At 35.7% G+C, this 26,443-nt stretch overlaps 4 protein-coding genes across 9 annotated transcripts; 3 read left to right on the top strand and 1 right to left on the bottom strand.

Moving 5' to 3' along the window:
• The first annotated feature begins 903 nt into the window (after positions 1-903).
• Positions 904-4,780, top strand: LOC111776972 (uncharacterized). 2 transcript variants are annotated; one of them, XM_023656401.2, is made up of 7 exons: positions 904-1,048; positions 1,185-1,249; positions 2,770-2,842; positions 3,225-3,318; positions 3,637-3,750; positions 3,843-3,903; positions 4,053-4,780. In XM_023656401.2, exons 2-7 carry the CDS (start codon positions 1,217-1,219, stop codon positions 4,518-4,520), a joined length of 843 nt encoding a protein of 280 aa, XP_023512169.2. In that variant the 5' UTR covers positions 904-1,048; positions 1,185-1,216; the 3' UTR covers positions 4,521-4,780. The 2 variants fall into 2 exon arrangements, with proteins under 2 accessions (XP_023512169.2, XP_086974479.1); XM_087118353.1 differs by lacking the exon at positions 904-1,048 and having other exon boundaries at positions 1,064-1,249.
• A 962-nt stretch (positions 4,781-5,742) lies between these two features.
• Positions 5,743-19,964, top strand: LOC111777423 (protein DGS1, mitochondrial). 5 transcript variants are annotated; one of them, XM_023657012.2, is made up of 15 exons: positions 5,744-6,093; positions 6,170-6,205; positions 7,512-7,644; positions 8,353-8,556; positions 8,869-9,006; positions 9,114-9,269; positions 10,091-10,285; positions 12,331-12,431; positions 13,746-13,835; positions 15,865-15,937; positions 16,012-16,040; positions 16,146-16,269; positions 16,861-16,971; positions 17,759-17,859; positions 19,455-19,964. In XM_023657012.2, exons 1-15 carry the CDS (start codon positions 5,885-5,887, stop codon positions 19,573-19,575), a joined length of 1,821 nt encoding a protein of 606 aa, XP_023512780.2. In that variant the 5' UTR covers positions 5,744-5,884; the 3' UTR covers positions 19,576-19,964. The 5 variants fall into 5 exon arrangements, with proteins under 5 accessions (XP_086974542.1, XP_023512780.2, XP_023512781.2 ...); XM_023657014.2 differs by having other exon boundaries at positions 5,952-6,093; positions 7,471-7,644; XM_087118416.1 differs by lacking the exon at positions 8,353-8,556 and having other exon boundaries at positions 5,743-6,093.
• Positions 19,965-21,120: 1,156 nt separating this feature from the next.
• Positions 21,121-24,427, top strand: LOC111777796 (cysteine desulfurase 1, chloroplastic). Its single transcript, XM_023657514.2, has 10 exons — positions 21,121-21,450; positions 21,674-21,807; positions 21,890-22,049; positions 22,114-22,300; positions 22,738-22,883; positions 22,961-23,033; positions 23,148-23,211; positions 23,489-23,588; positions 23,814-23,966; positions 24,041-24,427. Exons 1-10 carry the CDS (start codon positions 21,193-21,195, stop codon positions 24,209-24,211), a joined length of 1,446 nt encoding a protein of 481 aa, XP_023513282.2. The 5' UTR covers positions 21,121-21,192; the 3' UTR covers positions 24,212-24,427.
• A 453-nt stretch (positions 24,428-24,880) lies between these two features.
• On the bottom strand, positions 24,881-26,302 carry LOC111777274 (putative pectinesterase 48). Its single transcript, XM_087118418.1, has 2 exons — positions 25,796-26,302; positions 24,881-25,633 (listed from the first exon to the last, which is right to left on the bottom strand). Exons 1-2 carry the CDS (start codon positions 26,267-26,269, stop codon positions 25,025-25,027), a joined length of 1,083 nt encoding a protein of 360 aa, XP_086974544.1. The 5' UTR covers positions 26,270-26,302; the 3' UTR covers positions 24,881-25,024.
• Between the last annotated feature and the right edge of the window lie 141 nt (positions 26,303-26,443).

Consider the following 26,443-nt stretch of genomic DNA (forward strand, 5'->3'; position numbering starts at 1 on the left):
AAATTATATATTAAATAATGAATATATAAATCATTTATAAATATTTAATTTATTATATTTCTATACGCTTAATTTTAATATAATTTTTTAATGATGCAATAAATGTCATATTTGATAGCTATATATTTTTCGTGTGATTAAAGAATCTCGCTTATCACTGTCATATAAACATTTTCTGGTTGTCTAATGAAATTTTTAACGTTTTCATGTTAAATAGATTTACGAGTTTCAAGTTCATATCTCTCTCACTCTCGAATTTAAAAAGGAAAAATTTTGATGGACCAATACTACCCGTATCATACCTTCTTATTTGTTTAATTTTGTTTTGCTCTTATTTCAGTCTCCAACCTTAATAAATAATAATAATAAAAAATCGTTAGACTTCAAAATTTTGCCATATGGTTAAAAAAACTCGACTCAAAGTCACGATCCTTCATTAAAAAAACATCAATTTCTTTATGATTTCAATCCCATTTCAATTTATCTCTTCCTAATAACATCATCGGCGAAACTAGTAAACAAAAATCATTAACTCAGAGTGGAGAATAATACATCTACAGATGTACATGAGACCCAGTGGGATTGACCCATATCCTATTTCAACTCTCGTCTAAAATAAATCATTTATTTTTTTTATGGAGATTTGATTTTTTCAAATATTTTTTTTCCTATATATATATAAATATAGATATAGATATAGATATAGATATAGATATAGAGGGTGTCTATGAATATAAATTATATTTTAAAATTTTAGTGACCAATTATTTGGCAGCCTATAGGATATAAAGTCATCTAAAAATATAAGTCCAAATTTATGTTAATAATATTGTCTGGAGAGTCCTGACACCAAAATATAATAAAATTAAAATTAAACATATTAAAGAGATTTAAATATTTATTTATTCATATTATAGAAGGAAAAAATTTACCCGCTCAGAGCACAAAAATTGTGTGTTTTTTCCCTCGTCAGTTTTCGCTTTGCTTCCCTGTTTCAACCTCAGAGCTCTGGCTGTGGCGCTGCCGTGCGTCTCTCTTGCTGGCTAAGGTGTCGTGTTTCTTTGCTTCCGAGGCTAGGGTTTCTTTTTCTTCTTCTCCTCCTCCGCGCTTTGTAGGGTTCCACTAACCTTCCTCGCATTCTACTCATTTTTGTGTTCCTTTTGTCGTTCTTTCCTATCTTCCAGTGGCGTTTTGGTTCTTGAAGTTCTTCAACATCATGAAGAAGAAGCTCGATACCCGTTTTCCAGCTGTGAGCTCTCTTTTTCTGTTGCTTTTTCCGACTGTCTTTCTTTTTTATTTTTTCGCGCTATTTATCTCATACTGATTTGATTATTTGTCTTGAGTGCCACTGTTTGTGTATTGTCTTTATAATTGGGCCGTCGAAATGTATGGTAGCTACAGTTTCCATTTTCGGCCATGGTGGGGTTGGGATTTCGACTTTTTGTTCCGACATGTTATTGTATGTTCTCTTGTTGAGGATGAAGTGTTAATTAGGTCATCATGTCTCATATGTGATGGAAGCAGTTTTGCTTATTTATTATTTTTTTTTTCTCCTAAAGATGATGCCACTTAAACATTTTACTCTACGCACTGTTCCAGTAGTCAAAATATGTACAGTGGCGTCGCTTTAATGCGTTTGTTGCTTTGAGAAATAGTTTTATTGAAGGTAATGAACACGGAGAACAACTTGAATGTGAAATTTCTCCATAAAATCTATTGCAAAACGGGCATAGTTTCTTGGAGGAATTATGCCTATGGAAGATGTACCATATAGGTTTTTTACAGCTTGACTTTATGGTGTTATTTGCTTATTCATTTATCTTTTCAGAATCTTTGAGATCGTTGTTTTTTCAAATAACCCTTAACTTGACAAGATGTTTGGAAGTGTTTGTTTGAACAATTTTTTGAACAAGTGACAAAACTTGTTATTGAGTGCCTCCTATGATCCTAAAGGTAGCTTGTGAACAGAAAACCCCGTAATGAAGGATTCAGAAACTCCTGCCTCCTGCAGAGAATGACCATTACAGGAGCAAAATGAATGGAAATATCTTTGAACATGATCCAAGAAATTAACTCTCCCACCTTAATCATATTTGGAATTTTAGCTTTCCATAAAAGGAAAAAAAAAAAAAAAAAAAAAGAAAAGAAAACAACTGAAGCCTCAAGAGCAGCCGTCAAAGCAGGAGGAAAGATAAAATGTGAACATAGGAATGACAGGGAACCCTGCTGGAAGGATCAGGGTCCAATCCTAACATCCCTTCTCGGAAAAATAAGCGACACACAAACACGCTTGATTTGCACTACCTAAAGAATTTTTGTGCATCTGTTTGGTTAGTTTTCACTCTCCTTGTGAGACACCAAGTTCCATGCCAATGTAGCATCACGCCAACACATTAGTTGATTTATGGTCTCGACAGTCAGATGTGTTCTTTTATCACATTTGAATTAGCTTCATGGTTGTTTTTTATTCTTTAACTATTTGAACCTTGTTGTGATCTTTGATTATGAAAGTCAATACAAATAATTTCTATTCATTTTTCCTGTCGCGTCCAGTGAGTTTTTTTGTGTTCCTTATGCAGAATGATCCTTGTCTGTGGATTTGTGATGGTTCTTCAGGGTGTCTCTTGATTTTGTGTTGAAGTTGGAACTCTCTGTCTTATTTGATTTTTGATATATCAACAAAATAGTTGTCTACTCTATATCTCAGCGACTGCTTGCTGGTCGTCCCTCTATAGCATTGATAACCTGAGTATTCTGTAACATTTACAGGCTCGGATTAAGAAGATTATGCAGGCTGATGAAGACGTAGGGAAGATTGCTATGGCAGTCCCACTTTTAGTCTGTAAGTACCAACTACCAAATAATGTGATAATTCCCTAGTTGGAGATTGTTACTTGCTTAGGATTATGCTAGGTATTCTAGAATATATTCAAATGTGAAATAAGAAAATTGGTGTAGATCACCATACAGGATATCAAGCCGTTTGAGAGGGCTGAAAACTCTTCTCACGATTGGTCCTTACCCAAAAAGATAATGATGTCTTTGCATGATCTCCTCCCATATATTCTTCATGCCAAGCTACTAATTGAAAGCAGTTCAATCTCCCTAATTACCCTTCCTATCATAAACATACACAATTGGGGGCTGGGTTGTTTTTGTTTCTTCTCCAAAATGTTGTTTCTAGAATGTGCTCTAGTATGTTGATTATTCTGTTGTTTTTGCAGCAAAAGCTCTGGAACTATTTTTACAAGATTTATGTGACAGGACATATGAGATTACTCTGAAGAAGGGGGCCAAGACAATGAACTCTTTGCACTTGTTAGTAAACTCTCAATTATTGAATTTTGGACATTCCGAGATTTTGTAAATAGGACGTACTTAACTCAACTATCAGTCTACCACTTCTCGATTATGCTATATTGATGTTCAATAGAAAGCCATTTACGGTTCTTTCAAGCCTCTAGGCTCCAGCCTCCAACTATTGATCTAGTCTTATTGTTGAGAAAAATGAAATGAGTTTCTTCTTTTATTTCGTCTCAGTCTAAGTGCCATGAAGGAAAAAATAGTTAAATTTTATAGTTTTACCTCTGCTGTTGCCTACCACATTACTTTCTCACACATTTATTGAATTGACAGAAAACAATGCATACAGACGTTTAATGTTTTTGATTTCTTGAGGGATGTTGTTGGCAAGGTCCCTGATTTAGGTGCCTCTGATGCTGCGGAGGACCGTTGTATTTCGAAACGAAGGTTTGGAAAATAAATGTCTCTCTAGTTGGGTGTAGTGATATATGAGGTATTCATCTTTGATAGTATTTGTGGTTTTTTTCTTTTTGGTCCAGGAAAGTTGAAGATGAAGATGGTGGTAATGATAGTGAAGAAGAGTCCAAAAGGAGTAAGACGGTAAGAATTATTTTCAAAACACATATTTGTGTATCTTGTACTTCGGAAAAACAAAACACGTATTCATGTATCTTGTACTTTGGATAAACAAAACCCATATAGCAATTATCAGATTGTGCTCATTTCATTGCGGTATACCCCTGTTGCAGACAGAGGCTGGTCACAACATTAGTGGCCGAGGAAGGGGTAGAGGCAGAGGTAGAGGTCGTGGGCGTAGTAGTAGGCATTCGGAGAAGGATACAGCCATACATTCTGATCACTTTGAAGAAGATTTGGAAATTCCTAGTCATCCTGGTGACAACCTCGACAAAACTGTGGCAGACAACGGTGTAGCAGAAGCTCGAATGGAGAACGACAATATTCCTATTGACAAAGCTGTAGAACCATCAGTCCGAAACTTCGACTTGAACGTAAACTTGGACGAAGATGGGGACTCAACTTCAATTCCAGTGGCTGCTTCTACAGGTTCACCAGTAAAGCCCTTGACTGACTCGAAACACGACGAGTATCCTGGTTGGTCAGTGGCTGAAATGGAAAAGATGGTTATCGATCCAATTCAACTAGCGAATTTGAATAAGAGTATAGATGATGAGGAAGATTATGACGAAGAAGGTTAGTTATATAAGGATCCTCTTTTTCTATGGATGAGCAATTTGATTCTTTTGCCGCTAATGAAATAGTTGAGGTAGGTGCAGGATAGTGTTGTTGTTCCAGAAGAAAATGTATAGTTGAGTTGATTGTAGAGCTTTTTCTGGAATCAAAGTCTGGTAGGTTCTTCTGGGAGTGTTGTGTGCATGCTTGGAAAAGCAGCAAGGAAAGTCACCCACCAATGACCATCACTTGTTTGACTTAATTTAATTTTTCATTTCCACGTGCATTTACGCTTGTAAGAAGGACGTTCTTCTTCAAATAATTTCTTAGAGAGCTTTAAATAAATATTTTTAAAAATATTAAGTTGCAGGTGAATAGATAGCCCAAGCTCACTGCTACCTGTTTTGACCCGTTACGTATCGCTATGAGCCTCATGGTTTTAAAATGCGTCTACTACGGAGAGATTTCTATACCCTTATAAGAAATGTTTCATTTCTTCAATCGATATGAGATCTCACAATTCACCCTACCTTCCTTGGGGCCAGTGTATGGTGTCTGCCTCTAATACTCGTTTTATAACCATCAGGCTGACAACGGTATATAACGGGTTAAAGTGGACAATATCGGCTAACGGTGGGTTGTTATATTACTACTTCTAAAAAGATGTTTTAGTTGCTTTAACACGACCTATTATTGCATTGACAATTGACAATTAATAGATTGGATTATTATTGCCTTTTAGTTCACATTATAGGTATATATATTGGTATGAATAAAACTCCGCACATTAGAATTCATACTTTTAACCTCTTAATTAACGACGTGCCCTAACATCTAAATTATGTTCAAATTGACTCGTAATTGTTAAAAACTCACGATATTTTATATGACTAAATCATAAGTTTAGCCTTTAAATGTTTTTTTTTTTTTGCCTATTTAATCCTAAATTTTAAAAATTATAGTAGAGATTTCAAAACTTTGTTTTAAATAGTTGATTTACTAAAAATGTCCAATATAATGTAACCTATTAATTTGTTTAGTAAATAAGTAAATTTTAAAATGTTGAAAATGTGAAAAATTTTGGAAAAATGTGAAAATTTAAGGATTTATTGAGTTTAATGATTTAATTTATATTTGTTCTAAAGTTGAATAATTTATGTATTAGGTTGTAATTTAAGGTTTATTTTTTTGGGAGAAATTTTACTAAGATCCTTATATTTAGTAGACAAAATGCCAAGTGGACAGTTCGTGCGGGAAAAAAGGGAGGGAGAGAGAGAGCAAAGAGAAAAGGACATTGAGAGTAAAATTAGTTTTTACTTGCAAGTTCGCAAGAAAATTCAGAAGGTGCTCGCTTCCTCTCAGAAATTCGCTGAAGAGAAGTGCAGCTCCAATGGAAGCAAAGCCAGAAGAAAGTGAAGAGAAGGGTATCAGATCCTCAATTTCATTGTACTCCCTTCGTGTATGGAACCAAATTGTAGCATTTTTGCCATCAACTCGTGATTCCAATTTTCTTTGGAAGCTTTCGAGTTTTCTTCGCCGGAGGAGACGCAAGACTGGTCTTCCTCTTCCTCTACCTCTGAACTCGATAAACTCTTCTGTGTAAGTCGCCTTTCACTCGGTTCTGCTCTTTTTCTGTTCCTTTCTGATTTTTTTTAGATTTTGCCAATGCGTGCAGAATAACTGGTCAATGGGAAAGCAAAAAGAATTGGAGGTTTTGTTTGATTTTACTCCTCGTCTTTGCTTGTAAAACTTAGCATCTTTACCTTGAAATCTATGCTTGTTGCGTTGTTTGTAATTGCAACTGTTTTTATCTTTAATGACACGAGTTATCACCTGGTTGTGCCGGTCGAAATGGATATCGATGTCCTTAATATAGTTTCTCATGAAAGACTAAGGTTATAATGTTATAAGAATTTTAGAGAAACTCACAATGTCCACCACAATGACAATGGCACAAGTTCCTACCGAGCTGAACCGCAGGCTTTCTTGAGTTTGTCTATAAATCCACTGCCCATTTTATTTAGATCAAACTTGGCAACTGTTTTGGCATTTACTGCACTTCATTCAAGCTAGAATGCTAATTCTGAAATTTCAATGAAACTAAGAGTGGAAGTTTCAATAGTAATAGCAGAACTTCACTGAAAATCGGTAAAACTTTCAGTCAACCATGTTCTGCCAAGTGGACCGAATATTTCTATTTTATCGAGCATACAAGACCAACCATTTTCATTTTGTTCAATCGTTCAAAACATTACAATTTTGGTCAATATTTTGGAGGATGATGTATTTTTTAATGAACAATTTTGATGTATGTGATTTACAAAAGAGGAGTCGAGGGGGCTCAATCTAAAGGTGTTACAACAAACTTCTCCAATAGGCAAAAGAGCAGACGAGCTATAGTAATTGAAAAGAGATACATTTACACCAAGATATAGCTAAGTAGACTAGACTCAAAGCTCGTTCTTTGTTGTGAAAACCCTTTGGTTTCTTTCACTCCCAGTAGAATCTCGGGGGCACTCTTATATCTTTTGTCCATTTTCTATTTAAAATAGCTTTTTTATAAGACTATTATTTGAACTTGGAGTTCTGTTCCAAACCATACACCTGTGATCTGTCTTCTTCCACGAATGTAAGTACTTGCATTCAGAATTTGGATAATCGAGTCCAAGGTTTATATATCCGTATAGCCTATTTGAATAACTGATTCCATGAATTAAAGCATAATATTCATATAGTATCCATGTAGAGTTACGATTGGAGAATTTGAAATTTGGTCAATAAGTTCATTCTTTATATTTTCTTTACACTTACTATAGTATTTAAGCTTGAACTGATTGTTGCGAATTTTTGCATTACTTGATGCATGTTGTGACGTATGTACCATGTGATAAATTTTATTTTTATTTAAATGAAGACAATTGATGATTGTATGGAGTGCCATTTTTTATGCCATGCACATGTTTTGTTGACAAGTAGAAGCCTGCTTATCGTAATTGGCTCATGGAAACTGCAAACAGTTTAACAGTAACCGGCTGGGAACCAGCAGAGGCATCTAGACTGTACGATGTCTTGGGCGATCTTTTGGAGCACTGTTTTTTGAATTTACATAGCATTTGGAAAAACTTGCAGTTCTGGCAATCTCGTGCAGAGGCAAGTCTTTCTGTTACCTAATGTTTTTAATTTATTTATTTTATGCATATATAGAAGATGCCAGGAAAAAAAATTTAGGTCCAATATAAGTGTCTTTTGAGTGTCCTCAAAAGACCTATTACCCAGTGACATCCTTCTTTCAAAATGCAACATTAGATTATCACAATGGTACAGCAACATAGCAGACTGATTAGTCATTCTCCAGTAATTCCTTTTAAGTTTCTATCATCTTCCACAAAAGTCCGATCAATGTAGAGGGACTTCAGTTTACCCGAAGCATACCAAAAAACTGAGAACAATATGTCCCCCTAAGAGCAGTCAGGAACACTGATGAAACCTTCTCCTCTTTTTCCAACACATTTGTGGAGAAAAACATTAAAGGAATCTTTTCCTGCAACGTATCTTGAGTAACAATCTTTTTGTGAGCAATGCTCAAGGAGAAGTTGAACTTATTTGGGCACTTTGACCTTCTAATCAACCTTTTGGGAGCAAAATCGTTTGGAATCTAAAGAATATGAAGAAGAAACTACAAGAAAAATTCCTTTCGTTAAAAGTCATTCCCTCATGATTGGATGAGAGGCCTGTCAATCCCTTTCAGTTCATTTTGCTCATTGACTTTTTAATGCAAAGCATATGGTTGTTATCTTTCTTATTTCTGTTAAAACTTGGTTGTGTGTGCTTATGTCATTGTTCTCATGAAATTTTCAGGGTACGAATGCTCAAAAAGTTTACTTTATGATTTGTGAGAGAGGTCCAAGGGCCTTTTTTAGTGGAACAGCGCAGTTAATGCGCCAAAATTTTAGGGATGGTTTTTCCTTGCAACATGTTGCTCGTGAGGCATCTCTTCACATAGCTGACCGAATAACTATACTGAGCAACTTAAGATGTCATCTTGCAGTTTTTGTGGCTCAGGTTTGGTTGGCCTCTTCGGCACTCATTTTTCAAAAGAAATCTTATCATTTTTGTGGTTTTATTTTATCCTTGAAAAGATAGTTGCTCCCTCTGAGTCTGAACTCTCTCTCTCTCTCTCTCTCACACACACACACACACACACACACTCAAATTTTTGACTTGGACATGTGATACTTTAGTTGGAGATCAGATTTGGAAAACTCTCGACTTTTTTATAGTCTTCTGAGACAATGTTAGAATGATGTTGTCTCTTAGCTCTCTCTCATTTTCTTGTTGGCTTATTTTGATTTTGTTCTTTTCTGGTTCTTGTAGGTCTTTATGGAAATTGACAAAATTGGGGCGGAGGCAGTGAATGATCAACAAAATTTCTTACCATCATTGTTGGTTACATTGAATGGCTTATTTCTCGATTTAGAGGCATCAATTTGTCAACTGCATGCAGCACATCAAGTAACATTGAGATTATTTGTTAACTTTATTGCTAAAAATGCTGAAGCAGAAATTATTCTAATTTCACGTTTCAGTTCCTAATGTTTACTTTGTATATGACTATGCAGATGGATTTAATCGATGGCAGCTTTTCATTTCCTCTATTTGAAAAATTACCAGATGTGAACAAGGAAGGATCTCAGTGGACAAGTTGTGAAATTGGCGATGCTATCAACTTGCTTTATCAGAACCTTCACAAGTTGGACTCTTTCATATATATTCTTGTAAGATGTCATTTTCCATGCTTCTATTATTACTAATTTGATTTTTTACCCCTGAACTATTTTGTAGCCAAGAAAAATACTTTGATCATAACCTGCCCTGTCAACCCAAATGAAAGCTAGGAATAGTAATATTCTTACTACCAGTTTAGTAAAAATTTGACTCAATAGTGCCCACATTTCTATATAGATGCGTAATCACCAAAGATTCAAGAGAATCAGTATATTCTATTCCAGTCACTTCAGCATTCAGATACTATAGACACATGTACAAGGATCGCCTAAAGTAATTAATTTGAAAAGACAATGAAGAACGTAATTTGTAAGATATTAACAGTAATACAAATCGTTAAATCCCCACTGAATTTTTGGTAAATTTGATTTTATAGTCGTACTATCACACTATCTTCACTTTTGGGCTTGAAATTTACATGAAAACCTATGTGTGGTTATCAATATTAATTGAGAAGAAATGACAATTTAGTAGTCTGAGAATATAAACTCTTGTTTTGATACCATGTTAAATCTATCACTCGATGCTTTAAGCTAACGGGTTATAGTAAATATAGTTTTTATTCTTAGTGTAGCACAAATATACGAATATAAATACCGTAACCTCCCCCCTCAGGTTGGTATTGAAAACGAAGTTTTGGAGCACCTTAGAGCTATTTCCTACAGTGATGTATTAATTTTTGATAGTTTATGAATACTCTTCACTAAGCTGTGTTCATTTATGTGTGTTTTCCTCATACTTTGATTCTTCTTTTTGTATTATGCCTTTCCATACTAAGAGGTATTGATGTGCACCTGTCTTTCTTTTTTAGGTTTCTAAACATCGAAAGCCAAGGAAACTAACTCAACACTGGCTTAGATATACTTGTGGTGCAGTTGGTCTTTCAGTCTGCTCTGTTTGGCTAATCCAACATAGTAGCTTAATGGGGAGCAATGACATTGAGAATTGGTTTAACGAAGCACATAATTCAGCAGTCAGTTTTTTCAAGGATCATGTAGAACAACCGGTATTACTTTTACTATTTTTATTTGTTTTCCCGTAATTGGCTATTTGGAGCTCAGTTGTTTATTTTCTTTTACCATTGTATTTTATTTTTCTCGAGTTTGGTCTTCAGTTATGGTTGATTATTATGCTAAATAACTTTGAAGCCTCTCTTCATGTCACGTTGGGTCTTTTTTGTTTATCAATTGTGAGAAGGGATGCTTTATTTCTCAATATGAGTGTTTGAGTGTTTGCTGGCCGAGGAAGTGATTGAGGGTGCTTTTTTCTCTCCTTACTGAATTTTCTAGGCATAACGATCCTTCTTGCTGGTGGTATGTGTCCATTATAAAGGATCCATAGGTAGAGCTTAAGATCTTTTTGGGCATGATGATAATCATTATTGGCTTCTTGGAACGGTCAGGGTTCTTTAATGTTGCTTGTTGAGTTGAGAAGTCTGATGAGGGTTGAAGAACTAGAAACATTGAATGCTTGGGAGGTTTATTGATGCTTGTGGCTTCGTTGGTTTTATTCGATAAATGTTTGTCACGTGCATTGAATCGTAGGACTGTAGAATTAGTTTGAGGATTACTTCGCTGGAGAGTGTCCTAGAGTAGGTTCATGAGGCTTGTAGGAGTGTATTCAATCTTTCCAAGAAGTGAACCTTGTTGAAGGAATGCTCTTCATGAGTTAGTATCTAAGCTGAGAATGAATGATATCTATTACTCACTCTATTACTCAGCTTGAGTATCCAAGCTGAGATTGAATCTATTACTTACTCTATTACTCGGCTTGAGGGAGTTTGAGGTGAAGTGTTGAAGAAATGACCTTGATATAAGAAATATTTGTGTAATCCCATTAAACGAGGGAAGTAGTTGACCTCTCTAATTTAATCTGTAGATTTATTTAGACTTCTTGTTACCCATTTATTTAGATTCATGATTAAGATTTATTTAGATTAGATTTATTGTTACCTAGTATTTGGAGATTTAGGTAGCCTTCATGTATTATAAAAGTCACATGTACCTCTTTGAAATTTAACATGAAAAGCAAGCAAGATAATTTAGACTTGCAACAAACTCTTATATTGGGGCCCACCCTTTTTAGATTAAAAAGTATGTGGACCAGGGACTAGGAATTGACAGGTTTTTGCTTTTTGTTTATTGCATTGCTTCAATGAAATCTGTTTCTCATTTTTTTTAAAAAATGTTTGGCAGGTTTTTTCTTGTTGGAAACTAGAGGTTTTTATCTGCGCTCATATCTGAATGGCACAGCCTTTTGTGATCATCTCTTGATAGAACCTTTTGTTACGTTTCACTACATCATTGAAATTGTTTTGTTTCCTAGAAAAAAAAAAAAAAAAAAACTACTTAGAGGTTATGAACCAACAACTGGGAAGTGGCAGTTTGTAAGACTATCATGTATGATTGCTTGCGTTTCTTAGGTTTATCTTAGAGAATCCCACTATCCACAAACTTCTTAGAACTTGAGTGATTAGATCTCAGATGAAGCTTTGGGTAGATTTTACTGAGGGTATCGTGCCAATTCAACTTTGTAGATTGAGCTAGATTAATCAGTGCAACTTTCTTTCACCAAAGCTTCTAATGGCCAAAGAAAGTGATGTTTAATGTAATTATTCACTTCGTTTTATTTTGTTAGATTGGAGGCTGTTTTTCTTTTTTTTTTTTTATTTAACTATTGGGGGGGGGGGGGGGGTGGGAAGTTTGCTATTGGTGTCTTTCTCCCTCGGTGTGTAGCTTATGCCTAAGAGACGAAGAAAATATTGATAATTTATTCTCCGGTGTCCTATTGACTGGAGAGGATGGTGTCTTTTGTTAAAGACCTCTGGTTTGTTTGTGTGTATACCAAACTTGGTGATGGAGTGGCTTCTTGAAGTTCTTGCCTAGTTTATTGTAAGTGATTAGTTAGTTATGGTAGCACCTATAAATTGGCTTGATGTCCATGCCAGGGTTCATCAATGTTCTCCATTAATGTAACTTAATAATGATTGATTTCCAATGACTCACATTCAGATACTTTATTGAATTGGTATTCTAACTCCCTATTTTGCAGCTTATTTCAATTAGAGACGAACTTTTTGATACATTTAGAAAGAGGCATAAAGGTGTCATGGAGGTTCAAGAGGTTCAATTAACTGTCAACTCACTGCACAGGTGATTGTCTTTCATGGACCGTAATTTTCTTTGAGCTCCAGTTTATTGCTGGAAATGAGAAATGTCGATCTTGCATAATTTATTTCTATCTCCAATCAGAAAACTAGTGACATTTTAGAAAATTGTTTTAAAAACAGCTTTCTGTTTTATTTTCAAAATGTTTTTATATTTTGTGATTGAATGACTTGTAATGGTTAATATTGTTAAATAGAAATCACTATTTACAGATTTGTGATTTTAGGAGGAGTAACAATTTCATTTTTGTTTTCCTGAAAAATAGGTCATTTATTTTGTTGTGTTGTAAAACAAGATCCAAATGAAAAAGCTTGCCTCCAAACTCCACCAAAGCCAAAGTAGAGCAACATAAGAATCCACGAAGAACTCTCCTCGTTAACTAACGTGAACCCTTAGACTTTATTTCATTAAGTAATTCCAAATTCTTCAAAAGAAATTTGTTCTACAGAACACAGCCATTATTAAAGCCAATTTTCAAACAATCCCTCTAGTTTTTCTTTATTTTAATTAATTAATTAATATATTTATGTACTTTGATTGAAATGCTGAGAAGATTACAAAATACAAAGGAAATACCTAAACCTCTCTGGTCACTAACCCATTTGGGATGAGTTTGACCTGTGTCAATATGATGGAGGTTGATGACTTTTAGTTAACTTCCGTTCTTTCCACATGATATTTTCTTTCTCGCATTGACTTTTTCTTAGACTAATAATTGATAAAGTTTAAGAATTTGTCTTGGAAAATTGTTAGTTTAGCTGTTTTCAGTCCTTATTTCCCTACTGCTTTAAAGATTTGTGATTGGTCAAAGGAATAACCTTAATTTGAGAAGTATAGGTGTAATCCTATCCAATAAGGGAATTAGCCTATTTTGTATTGTTTTCTTTTCTGTAATGTTTCATTTTCTCTAGAAAATTAGTTCTATTATAAATAGACCTATGCTCTTCTCTATTGTATAATAAGAAAACAGAGTAATATACATTACTCTTGCAACGTGATCTACTATCAATGTTACTGTGGATATTGATTCTACTATTCATAAACCCATAATTTTGGACGAAAGAGCAAATTCCTTTGTTCTACGAAATGGTAATTTGTGAGAACACATTAAACAAAACAAAACATTAATAAGAATTTTGAGAAAATAGTTCTCAGAAACAGGTTTCACGGTATTTAATTGTGGAAAGCAAAACTATTTTGAAAGAAATTCTAAATTTTACAGCAATATCCATATGTTTTTTTTTTTTTTTTTTGGATGAATATGCAAAAGATATTAAATAATCATCCTCTTCTTTCCAGAATGTTACTTGCTTTCAGTGAACACACGAAAGGCCAGAAGTTTCCAGATGATGCATCAGATCAAGAAATGCTTGCAATAGTTATGGCCAGGTTATTCCCCATATCTTGTTTGTAGTTTTATCTACTGTTGAACTTTGCAGGGTGCATGAATTTGTTGTTAAAAACTGAGGAAGGCTGACATTTCCCATAAACAGTGTTATTGCATCTTCTTTAGATCGTGTTTTTCTTTGGTTCCATAACAAATGCTATAGATATCCATTTAACTCGCGGGGTTGGGGCCCCGTTGGGGAAGGTATTCCCTGTTTAGATGGGTAATGGAGGAGGGAATGGGGAGAGATTTCTCCCCGTTAGATAATTGGGGACGGATGAGAAATATAATCCCCGTCCCCCTCCCCACACAACTCCCAGACCTGCCCTGTCTCCATCCCCGCCCTGGATAATATAAATATAGGTATATTTTCAAGGAGAGACTTTCTAAATTCCACTTCCAAGTTCCATATATTTCCAAAGAGGGAGCAAACTTTCAAAATTCTATTCGAAGTTCCAATGAGTTTTATGTCTTTCAAGTTTCAATGGTTTAAGATCTTGCTTCCATTTGTTTGATTTTTGTAATAAGAACTGTTTTTGACATTTGGATTAGTTTTTGTTGTGCAAATTGGATTAATTTATTTGTCACTTGAGCTATTTTGTTTTGGTCGCATTTATCGCTATTATTGTTGATTCAACTATTAATTTATTACTTGGAAAAGAAAACCAATCACTATTTTTTTGATGTTGTTTTTCTTAGATTCGAAAATCATATTAACAAAATTTTTCCTTATAATTTAGGTGTCGATTAATTTTATATATTTTACTACTCTTGTAGGTGAAATGATTTTATCAACAAATAATAATTTACAGCAAGGTGGTTCAACTCTAATTTCCAATTTCCAATATCATAGCGAATCAACACCAATCAATAGTTTATATTGAAAAATGAAAAGTATACTTTAAAAAGTTTCTTTTAAATTGCTATTTTTTTAAAAAAAGAATAATAAATGGGCAAAAGTTCCCCATGGGGCCCAATTCCTACCAATTCTCCGAAGGGAATCTCTGCCCCGAATCCCACAAAAATAATGGGGAGTTTCGCGGGGATGAGAAATGAAATAGGTGGTGGGAATGAGGAATGATTCAGTGCATTGACAATTTAGTACTTATGTCATTAGAGATGTCCACGGGGTGGGACAGGGACGAGAAAGCCTTCCTCATCCTCGCTCCCACCTCTTATTTTACTCCACATCCCCGCAAAATTCCTCATTTATTTTTGTAGGGATTGGGGCGGGGCCAGAGTCTGGGACGGGGAATGTATTCCTTGCCCTCGGCCCCTATTAGCAAACGCGAAAAAATTTCTCTCCCCTCCCTCCCCATTCTTGTTTAATCGGGGAATCCTCAGTCCCGTGGATTAAATGGACATCTCTAGATGTCATGTTGATGTGACCATCGACTAGTGTGTTATTCTTCATATTATGTCACAAATTCAACTTTCTGCTCTTGGGTTTCTAATGAGTTCTTCAATCACACTGTGACACTTCTGTTGGCTCTTATATTGAAGTTTACACCGACAGCTTGGTCAATATTTAGCAACATGCATGTTTCCTCCTACTTTATGCTCTCTTCATGTGGGGTTCAAATGTTATTTGACATTAGACATCTTTCTTTTCCCTGTTTTATCTCTCTGCAAATTTGGTGGAAGATAGTTAGGTTGTTTGGGGTTAGCTTGGCTGTTCTTATATTGGTAAAGGAATGCATGTACAGGTTGTTTGTGGAACCTATATATTGGGAACGGCAAGTCCTTTGCTAAATAAGATTAGAAATGTTATGTGGAATGCTTTGCTAGAAATACACAAACATAATTGCAGAAATTCTACAAGGAACCTTAGTGTTTTAGGATTTTTTTCTTTTTAATTTTTTGCTTCCTAGCAGAGCTTTAATTTCATAAATATTCTTATATTTTTGTGATTTTTGAAATCATGTTTTCTTGGGAAAAAAAACATTGCAATAATCTAATATCCATTTGTAAAGGTTGATCTAATGAATGCTTTTCTTCGATGATAGATATTCATTGTTTCATCTACTTTAGGTATGAGAAAGAACTGATGCATCCCATTCAAAATCTTCTTAGTGGAGAGCTGGCCCGTGCTTTGCTTATCCAGGTTATTACATGTTCAATTATTATCTCCATACGACAGGTACACTATACTTGATAGTTTTCTCTGTGTCGATGCAGGTGCAGAAGCTAAAATTGGATATTGAGACGTAAGTTTCAGAAAGTTACCATTTTTGGTGAACAATCATTACATAGCTTCATCTTCCTTTTTGGTTTCATGGCAATGGTTTCATATTATGATGGCTTTTAAATAGGGCAATGCTTGAGCTTGACCAGATTCTCAAGGCAAATGAAATCAATTTCGCTGTTCTAGCTGCATTGCCAGCATTTTTTCTCTCACTTCTTTTGCTGATGCTTTTGCGTGCTTGGTATAAACAGGTAAGTGGACTAAAAGCTAGTTTGGTTCACATCTTTTAACGTTAAATTCAAGTGTGATGTTGTTCTTATTTCTACTTTTTTCCGAGTTCCTTTATCAAATTAGATTTTGTCTTCCTGAAAGACGTTAGAGTAGGACAGCTGCAGTTGAGTGCTGATACCTTCATCAATTGTGTGGTCATGAAGTTGAGTGGGGAGTGCTCTCTATCCCAGTGGCCATCGACTTTCCCGGATTTCCCTTAAACTTGGTCGAAGTATCCAAACCCCCAAGCCCACAGTCCATAAGAACACCTTGCATTCATTCATACTCTATTTCTCTCTTTCATTCGTTCTTTTTTTGGATATTTATTTCACGAGGCTTCAATGAAAAGTAGCAAGCCTATTTTCTTTTACCTGATTAATCAGCCCCTAGGGAGAATGGTGATAGAGATTTCTTGCAGTCTTCTTCTGTTCCTCAACTCAAACCTCATTATTTTTCAGTTGATGTTACAAATTAACCCTAATCTTCTGACCAACAATTGGCTAATATCACTCTATGTAAATTTTTTGGAAAAAGGAGACAAAGTCAGTTTACTTACTGATTATGACATTTAGGATACTAGAGCTGAAGGGAAGGGAAGAGCTGCTCGGCTTCAGAGAAGACTCCTTGTCGTGGAGGTGGAGAAAGCAATTATGCAATACCAGAGTTTTGTTGACCAAGGACGTGTAAGGAGCTCAATCTACTTGTTGGCTTCTCAAACATGTTTCTTCTCTGTTTGTACACATTTTGTTTCCTATAAAAAATCATGTTTTTTTTGCAGATCAGCATGTGAATGTAAACATTATGAAATAATTAATCCTAGTATAGTAAGCCAGAAGTTTTTACTTATTTATTTGCTATAGAAGTTACATTTGTTAGAAAAGAGAACGTAAAAGAAAAGGAGAGTGGACTAGTTGTCTAAGTCAACCTTCAATTAAGGGGTATTAAATTAGAACTTCCAATTGGTCCTAATCAAACAAAAGTAGAGAAAAAACTGAACTGTATCCTTTTGGAAGCCTAGAGAGATGTGTGAACACATGCTCAGAAGAGAAACAGGAATTTTTTTAAAGAGCTTGAGAAAATATGGGATAAGGCGTGGTCCTTGTTGGGTTAAACATCTCTCTGTGGCCGTTAGTGACTAAGACTTTTTGTAACTATTCTCTTGGCTTGGTTGTTTGTTTTAAATTGGACTCCCTTTTTGTGTAGTTTTTTTTTTTGGGGCTGGGGGCAGTTGGACTTGTTGGGCTGGTTTTTTGTATGGCCTTTTGTAGTCTTTCATTTGTTCTCAGTGAAAGCTTATTTCCTCATACGAAAAAGGATTATTGATTAGCTACCTGAGTCTCAAACATAGATATTTCTACATCCCTAAAAGGCAAACACAATATACGAGAGAAGGAATTGTCTTTCTTCACGTTGCTTTATTGAATATCTTGAGAGCAGAATGAGAATGTTTCCATTTTTCAATATTTGCAGGTAAAAGATGCTGAATGTAGGTTTGGGTTACTGTTGTATAGTTTGGGTCGGCTGTACCATGCTTCCGAGAAGCATGCCAAAGCAACCGGTGAATGGCTATAGTAAGTTTTAGTTCAGCTTTTCTTCTTTCTTTCTTTCTAGGCAATACTTTCCAACCAGCATGTGTTCCAGATATAGAGAGATGGCATCTGCATTATATACAGATAAATTGTTTGCTCGACTCTTTTGTCAAATGCGCCATCATTTTCGTCAGGAATTGACATGAAAACATTTGACAATTTCTAGGTCATTAGGAGTTGCTTTTCATCAATATTTACGTTTTTCATTCATTTTCTCATACAAATCCTCTTCTGTGTGAAACCGGGTATATATTTGAAAGGAAAAACAATCTACAAGTAAGAAGGGGTTAAAACAATCGTAACATGGCCCTCAAAACATCATATACATCAGGACGCCCCATCCTTTGAATTGAAAATTATAGGGATGTCAGTGAGTATTTACTCACAACTTCGTTTACCAAGTACAACCTTGGAGTTCTGCTCTATTTTCTAATCAATCAGGAGGATACTCTGACAGATAAATTTGCAATGAACGTTAACCAATATGCCATTTCAGGAGTCACTTTTTTTTTTTTTTTGTATTTTTTTTTTTTATCTTACGATAAGTTCTAGAAGAAAAATGCTACCTATCAACCCCCCACCCACCAAGACTAGCTTTTCTTATCGCCTTCTTTAGTAACCATGGACTCTGATCAAAACTTACATAATGTATGCTTCCCTCACAGCTGTTAAGTGCACTATAGAATATCCTGTGTTTGCTTTAGATTTCGACAGTAGGAAGAGTAGCAGTGCGATTTTCACTTTTTGGTACTTTTGAGTGATAATCTCCTTGCGGCCACTCCATGAACAGATCTTGGGGAAAATGTCTTTCATAGATCTATATAAGTCATATTCCCATGAGCCATTATGAAGTCAGGAACTTTATATCTTTGGAACCTTTAGGTGATGATGTTATAAAAGATAGGAGTTGAGATTAAATGAAGGAAAATCGATTTACATGAGAAGAACTACACAGTGTCAAAACTCTTAACATGCTTAACAAAAGAAGGGATCAAATCAAAGTAATTTAGTCGAGATAAGTTTAGAGGATGAGCGAATTGATATAATTCTATCAAACGTCAAACATTGTCGGGTTATCTTATAAAACAGACACATCAGGCATGAGCGTACATGAAATAGAAAACAAATATCCTCTTTGAAGCCCCTTTTTGTAGTTTGTTACTTGGCTCTCCCTTCGTGGATTTCCTTTTTGTGTACCCTTGTATTCTTTCATTTTTCTAGTCGGAAGCTTGGTTTTAAAAAAAATAAAAAAAACAAATATCCTCTTTGAAACAAGGAATCCTTTGACCACTGGCCATCATTATCATCTCCTCTCTTGTACTCATTCTTTATCAGCCCCCACTTCGTCGTTCTACTTTTTGTGGTGTATTGAAATTTGAGTTCCCCAAACCCTGCGCGTGATTTTACCAGAAGCCTTATTACATTTTGAGATAAATAACATCTCAAGATTACATTCACTGTATGCTCTTCACTATATTGAACAGTTACTTGCACAAACATTAAATTTAGTTCTTGGGTTAATCCATACAATTATATAGTGCATTTACATTAAAGCTGTAATCTAACCTTGTAAACAGTTTGAGGCAGGATATTCTGGATCTAGGGAAGCCTGGTCTTCCAACACGAGATAAACTCAGAATTACGTGGCGCATGGAACGGGTGTACGATTGTTTACTTCCCACATTGAAAAGGTCATAATGCACGTCCTTTTCTTCTCTTCAACTCCACAGGAGTATTTTTTTGATTTGCTTAATGGAGGTATTTTGCTCACACACTTCCAAGCCTAATATTTTTGGAAAGCCCCCTGGTTAAACCCAGTTTGCGTTGCCTTCATTAGCATTTGTTGTTGAGGAAGATATACAATGGTGTCTAGCCTGTTACTTTTTTGTTGGGCTGACAACTTCAAATTTGTCTTCATGATAGTATTGGCCTTTGTTAGAGTACTTTAACAAATGAAAGAACCGTTGAAAATCATGGATGGATTTCTTATAGAACCTTCTTTTTGGAAGGAAATATTGTAGTTTTTCTTTAAATAATTATTTTATGAAGAAATGATAATCACAGGGACTTGCACCTTTCTCAAGTCATTCTTTATTTGCATAGTTTTTTTTTTTTTTTTTTTTTTTTTTTTTTTTTTTTAGTTGTGTTCTCTGACATTTTTTTAATGGATGGTTCATACACTCGGAGGCCATTGTTAACGGTAATTTAGTCTATTTTTACTTTTTCTTTTTTAGCTCGGCACGTACTTCGATCATTTGAACTATGTTTAAGTTAACATTCACATTTTTTATGTACTTACGTAATTGGATCATTTGAAGGATTTAATTCTTATTGTTTGAAGCTATTATGTTGCTGAAACATTTGCTTGAAAAGTAAACTAATTTAAATTTACGATTTTATCCCTCTGGACCTTACCTTTATATAAATGTTACCCTCTTTACCTTAAATTAAGAGAAACATGTCGCAAATTACCCTCTTAGTAAGTTTGAACCAAACATGTTGGAAATTATCCTCCTAATAAGTTTTCGTTGAATGAAACATTTTAACATGTATTCAATAAATTATAAAATATATTTATATTTATGGATTTGATTTCATATGTTAGTGGTGGCAAAGTTTGATTTAATTGAAATCATTTTGAAGATTTTTTTTTTTTAAATGAGTGAGTAAATGAATAGAAAGTGAGCTAAAAATGGTAACATGCCAACCTATATAAGATTTGGAGCTCTCTTTTGTTAAATTTTTTATATTAAGCCTAATTATTAATAATATTCTTCTTAAAAAAGAAAAAAGTTTTATCTATTATTATAACTGTTCAAGCACATCGCTTATTTGAACTTTTCTTCAAGATTTTTGAAAAACAGACAAATTTCTTACTATCATATATATGTTATATGTCATATGTCAATCAACTCATATGCTAAATAGTTATAATTGACCAAGTATACTACCAATTATCATATTTATCTGTCAACTTGTGCTTAAAATTAATTTAAATTTAAATTTTTACAACCATATTATGTTTGAAGTATTTCTAAAAAAAGTTTTTGCTATATATATATATATATATATATATTTATTTATTTATTGTTACTTTCTTGTTTTTGAAGTTTACGTTATTATTAGTTTTCCTTGTATAATGGTGACTATTATTTTTCTTTACCGTATATTCTTTGTATTTGGAGTTGTTATTATTTATTTATTTAATTTCTAAGGTCAACTGTACTTTATAATTGATACAGCTTTATTTTGTGTAGGGGCATCGATACCATCCATCCAGACCTCTTCGATTCTCTCAAGTTTGGGAACGAAAGGATGATGGAAGGTGTGGTTCTCAAGCTCCCATCCTTCCAATTCCAACTCCATTTCATAAACCCTAGTCGTTGCAGTTCCTGTTTCTCCTCCACTCTCCGCACCTCCTCTTCTCCTTCTCTCCGCTTCCGCTTCCGCAGATTTTCCTCTCCCTTCTCTGTTTCTGCTTCAGCTTCCACCGCCAGGGAAACGGACAACTTGCATCTTGGTTCTCTTTCGCTTGGCCACTCAACTCGACCTGATTTCCCCATCCTCCATCAGGTTCTTCTTTTTTATCATCGTTATTCTGTATGTTTTCTTTGGTGATTTGGCCGATTCCTCTTTTTTCATTAATCATAAACCCATTTCTCGTCTATTTGGTATCAGTTCCTTAAAGTTTGTGAATCTCGTTATATTTACTTCCACTATTTAGTCTCAAGTGATTATTGTTGTAATCTATTGGCACTTCATGCGGTGGAGTTAATGGCCGTGTTGCGATCTGCAGGAAGTAAATGGCTCCAAGCTTGTCTACTTGGACAATGCCGCCACCTCTCAGAAACCGATTGCTGTGTTGAAAGCCTTGCAGAATTATTATGAGGCTTACAATTCAAATGTTCATCGTGGCATACACTACTTGAGGTAGGTTGTTCATACTTTGGTATGAAACGTGAATTTAAACGATGTCTTGATCACTTGTAATCACGACCATTTGTGATTGTAGTGCGAAGGCAACGGACGAGTATGAGCTGGCAAGAAAGAAGGTTGCGTCTTTTATCAATGCTGGAGATGCTAGAGAGATCGTTTTTACTAGGAATGCAACTGAAGCTATCAATCTAGTGGCTTATTCTTGGGGCATAGCGAATTTAAAATCAGAAGATGAGGTGCGTATCGTGTAGCCTTATACTGCAGTAACTTTAACTGTAATGATCTTTTCTTTCAGTGCAGATCATACTTACAGTTGCTGAACATCATAGTGCCATTGTCCCTTGGCAACTTGTAGCTGAAAGGACTGGTGCTGTTCTGAAGTTCGTGAGTTTAGATGAACATGATGTCCCAAACTTGAAAGATTTCAAGGAGATGTTTACAACAAAAACAAAGCTTGTGGTTACCCATCATGTCTCAAATGTACTAGGTACACCCTTCTATTTGATATCTTAGCACTATTGTTGTGAGATCTCACATTGGCTGGAGAGGGGAACGAAGCATGCCTTATAAGGGTGTGGAAACCTCTCCCTAACAGACACGTTTTAAAACCTTGAGGGGAAGCCCGAAAGAGAAAGTCCAAAGAGGACAATATTTGCTAGTGGTGGGTTTGGGCTTAGGCGGTTACAATTGTAATCTATTTCCTTTTTTTTTTTTTCTTTACCATTCAATTTGTAAGCATTACTCAAGTGGAACAAGTAGTAGGTGAGTATTTCCAACTGAAGTGTGATCATTTCTTTTCAGTTATTACAAGTCAAGTTTAAACTTGTTTGGCTGAGTAAAAATAATAAAATTCAATGAATGAAGAAGGAAAGAAAAGAACTGATGTACATAGTGGAATTCAGTATGATTTGATTGTGTCTGCAGCATCTGTTCTTCCAATTGAAGACATAGTTAGCTGGGCACATCGTTTTGGGGCTAAAGTGCTAGTAGATGCATGCCAGAGTGTTCCACATATGGTTGTCGACGTCCAGGCGCTTGATGCTGACTTTCTTGTTGCTTCTTCTCACAAGGTTAGGCTGTTTTCTTATTAATTAAATCTTGGGCCTTACATTTGTGCATATGAAGTTAAGGAATAAACATGCTTCAGATGTGTGGGCCTACAGGCATCGGGTTTTTATATGGAAAGATTGATCTGCTGTCTGCAATGCCTCCATTCTTAGGTAGGTACTTCGAGAAGATAAGCTATGAAAGCAAATATATATAAATAAACTTGTATCAGTTAGTTAGACGGGAGTCAATATCTAATTTTCATATCTGGTCCTACATGGCTCTAGGTGGTGGAGAGATGATCTCAGATGTATTTCTTGACCATTCCACATTTGCAGAACCTCCTTCCAGGTTGGTGAACTGCAAGGGTGCAACGTTTTCCTTTTATTCTAAATGGGGTGGAAAAATTAGAACGTTCAATATATAAGACTGAGGACATGCTGAATATGCCATTAATCTTCTATGTTTTATTCCTAAAATTAGAGCACCTCAAAGTTTCATTTAATTTTTTTAAAATAATATCATGAACTTTAGCGCTTTATCTATAAGTTTCTATGCTGGCTGCTGATTTTGTTTGCTCATCTTTTTGCAATTGACACTTGGCTTAATTTCGAACGTAATACATTAGATTCGAGGCTGGGACGCCAGCGATTGGAGAAGCAATTGGATTGGGAGCTGCTATTGATTATTTGTCTGGAATCGGCATGCAAAAGATTCATACTTATGAAGTGAGTTGATTGAGATTTGGCTTATGTATCCCTTTGAAATTTGTTGGGGTGAAAAAGTTGCATAGTAATGGAAATCTTGCTCTAATCAAGGGATTCAGATATTATTTTTCATCAACATCCTGGAAATCTGAAATCGAAAACTGCAAGCGTAGGATGAGATGATAAATATGTTCCCAAGTTTTGATACTGTAGTCTAACCAGCAATGAGTTTCTGTCTGCTAACAGGAAGAATTGGCGAATTATCTATATGAGAACCTTCGTGCAGTCCCTAACATTCGCATATATGGCCCAGTCCCTAATGCTCAACGTGCTGCTCTGTGCTCGTTCAATATTGAAAACATGCATCCAACGGACATTGCAACTTTTCTTGATCAACAGGTACATCAAGGGAGATTGTATTACTAGAGTGCATCATTTACTTTCTATGGGTCCTTAAAAATATTTTAATGCAGCATGGTATAGCCATCAGATCAGGACATCACTGTGCGCAGCCCCTCCATCGGGCTCTCGGTGTGAGCTCGAGCGCACGAGCTAGCCTTTACTTCTACAACACAAAAGAGGATGTGGACTACTTTATCCAGGCTCTAAATGACACTGTAAGTTTCTTCGACTCCTTCAAGTAGGGATCTGGTAATACCAAAGCTTGTTGGTTTGGTGGGTCCACTGCATGGATTATGCTCTGTTTCTTGGTTTGGTGAAGATTGTCTTTCTTCTTGCTATCTTGAGCTGAGGCTGTGACATTTACTACCAGATGTTTGCCCATATAATGTTCTTGTAAAGACCACAGATTTCTCCTAGTTTTAGACTTTAGTTTATCTATAAATTATTTAATTAAGCTATGCTTTCATGGACTCATTTTTCTCAAGATAACGGGATAATGTCAGTGTATTATATATAGTCAACACTCAAATCAGAAGTCTCAGATTGGTTTATTGTAATGAAATATACCATAAAACCAATTTTATGTTGATCGAAACGTATACATAAATTCTAATTCTCAGATGTTGGAGAGGAGACGAAACATTCTTAAAAACCTAGATATGAGATTCTACCTCAGTTGTTGGAGAGGAGACGAAACATTCTTATAAATCTAGATAGAAAGAAAATTTGTAAAAAGATAAAGAAGGTGGAAAGAAAATCCTTATTAGGTTAGGCTTCCCTTTTTTTTTTTCTTCTTTTTAGAAGCTTGTGAAATATTTTTACGAACCTTGTGCTTTAGGTCTAAGTTTTAATCTTAGTTTTATAGTGATAGTTTTATGTCTGGGTTCAAAATGTAATGAAAAACATACCAATTAAGTAAAATGATCCATATATTATTCTCAAACAAAACTGTCATCATACTACAATACGATGTCGTATAATTTGACGACAATAATTGAGAATAAGGTCATGAGAAACGATATTGTTAAAGGGGAAAAAAGAAAGAATGTGAAAGCCTATAGTTTGGGAGGAGGAAGCAGCCACTTTTGAGCCTGCACGTAATCAAGGTTGATGAAGGGTTTTGCTTGTGCTTCACTCAGCTGTTTGCTGAATTTTATACGCTTGCTCGTCTCCGCTCCCGGCCCCGAACACTTGTATTCTCCAAAGAAAACCGTCTTGTCAAAAGCGGGGTTGTTCATGTCGTCCCAGCCTTCAGGATGAAGGATGTCGGCAATGGTGGTGTAGGCAAACACAACTCTGGACCAGGGCCTCCAAGATCTTCCCAAATAAGTGTTCGGCCCGCCGGTGCCTGTAATGCTGCAATGCGCAAACACATATCCACTGGGGTCGTCTTCCTTTTCTCTTGAATGCGCTGCAATCACTCCCAATCCCCCGACTCCCACCACATTCAGCTGACTGTTCAAATACAGGGCCGTTGCCTTCCCGAAGATGAAGTCCACGGTGCCTTCAATGAAGCAATCCTTGTACACATGCAGCCCGTCGTCGTCGCACAGGGTGTCTTGGAACCCTATGAATTTGCAATTGTAAACTGCGGCTTTATTCCCTCTGATTCTCGCTGCCAATGCCGGACCTCCTTTTCCGGCATGCGGTCTTGGAGAAGTGTTCTGTTTTTATTCATTCAAAAATTGATCAGAAGAACAGAGATGTAAAAACAAAAATTGATCAGAAGAACAGAGATGTAAAAACAAAAATTGATCAGAAGAACAGAGATGTAAAAACAAAAATTGATCAGAAGGAGAAGTGTTCGCATTTAATTCACAAATTACCTCGATCACCAGATTGGCAGCAACAAAATAATCAGCCTCCACGGTCAAAGTTCCACTGTAAACGGTACCGTATTTTTTGGCATCTCCATCAAATGTCAATTTTGGCATATTCTTAGGGGAACCGTAAAGGGTAATGAAGGGCTGATTTCTCTCGATCGTAAGCTTCTCCTTATAAACTCCTTCCCCAATCCAAATCACGACGCGTTTGGTGTTACCGGCTGGAACGCTGGCGATGGCTTCGGTGACAGTCTTGAAGTCTCCGCTTCCGTCGGCCCTTACTTTCACGATGGTGGAGCTTTCTTCAGCGGCCACAAGGGCGGGATCAAGCTCGGCCTTGCGGTCGGCTAAGGGCTTCACATGTCCGGAAAACCAAGCTTCTAACTGCGACTTCTCTGCAGGAACCTCTGTTGTAGCAGAAGAGATGGGTGCAAAAGCTGCTAGGAAGATGAGCAATGTTGTGAGAGCAATGTTCATATTTGTGTTGTTTTCTTGAAGGGATTTATTTTATTTTTAAAATAAGGATGGGTGGATGAGTACGTTGAATTGCATGGAGAAGGTAGGGATTATATAGGGTGATGGGGCCCACTGTGAACCATAAGAACCTCCCTAACATTTGTGGATTAGTTTTAGCTTTCCGTCTCTAGTGGA

This window comes from Cucurbita pepo, chromosome 16 (genome assembly GCF_057944985.1).
Source record: "Cucurbita pepo subsp. pepo isolate OVF chromosome 16, ASM5794498v1, whole genome shotgun sequence".
Classification (NCBI taxonomy): Eukaryota; Viridiplantae; Streptophyta; class Magnoliopsida; order Cucurbitales; family Cucurbitaceae; genus Cucurbita; species Cucurbita pepo.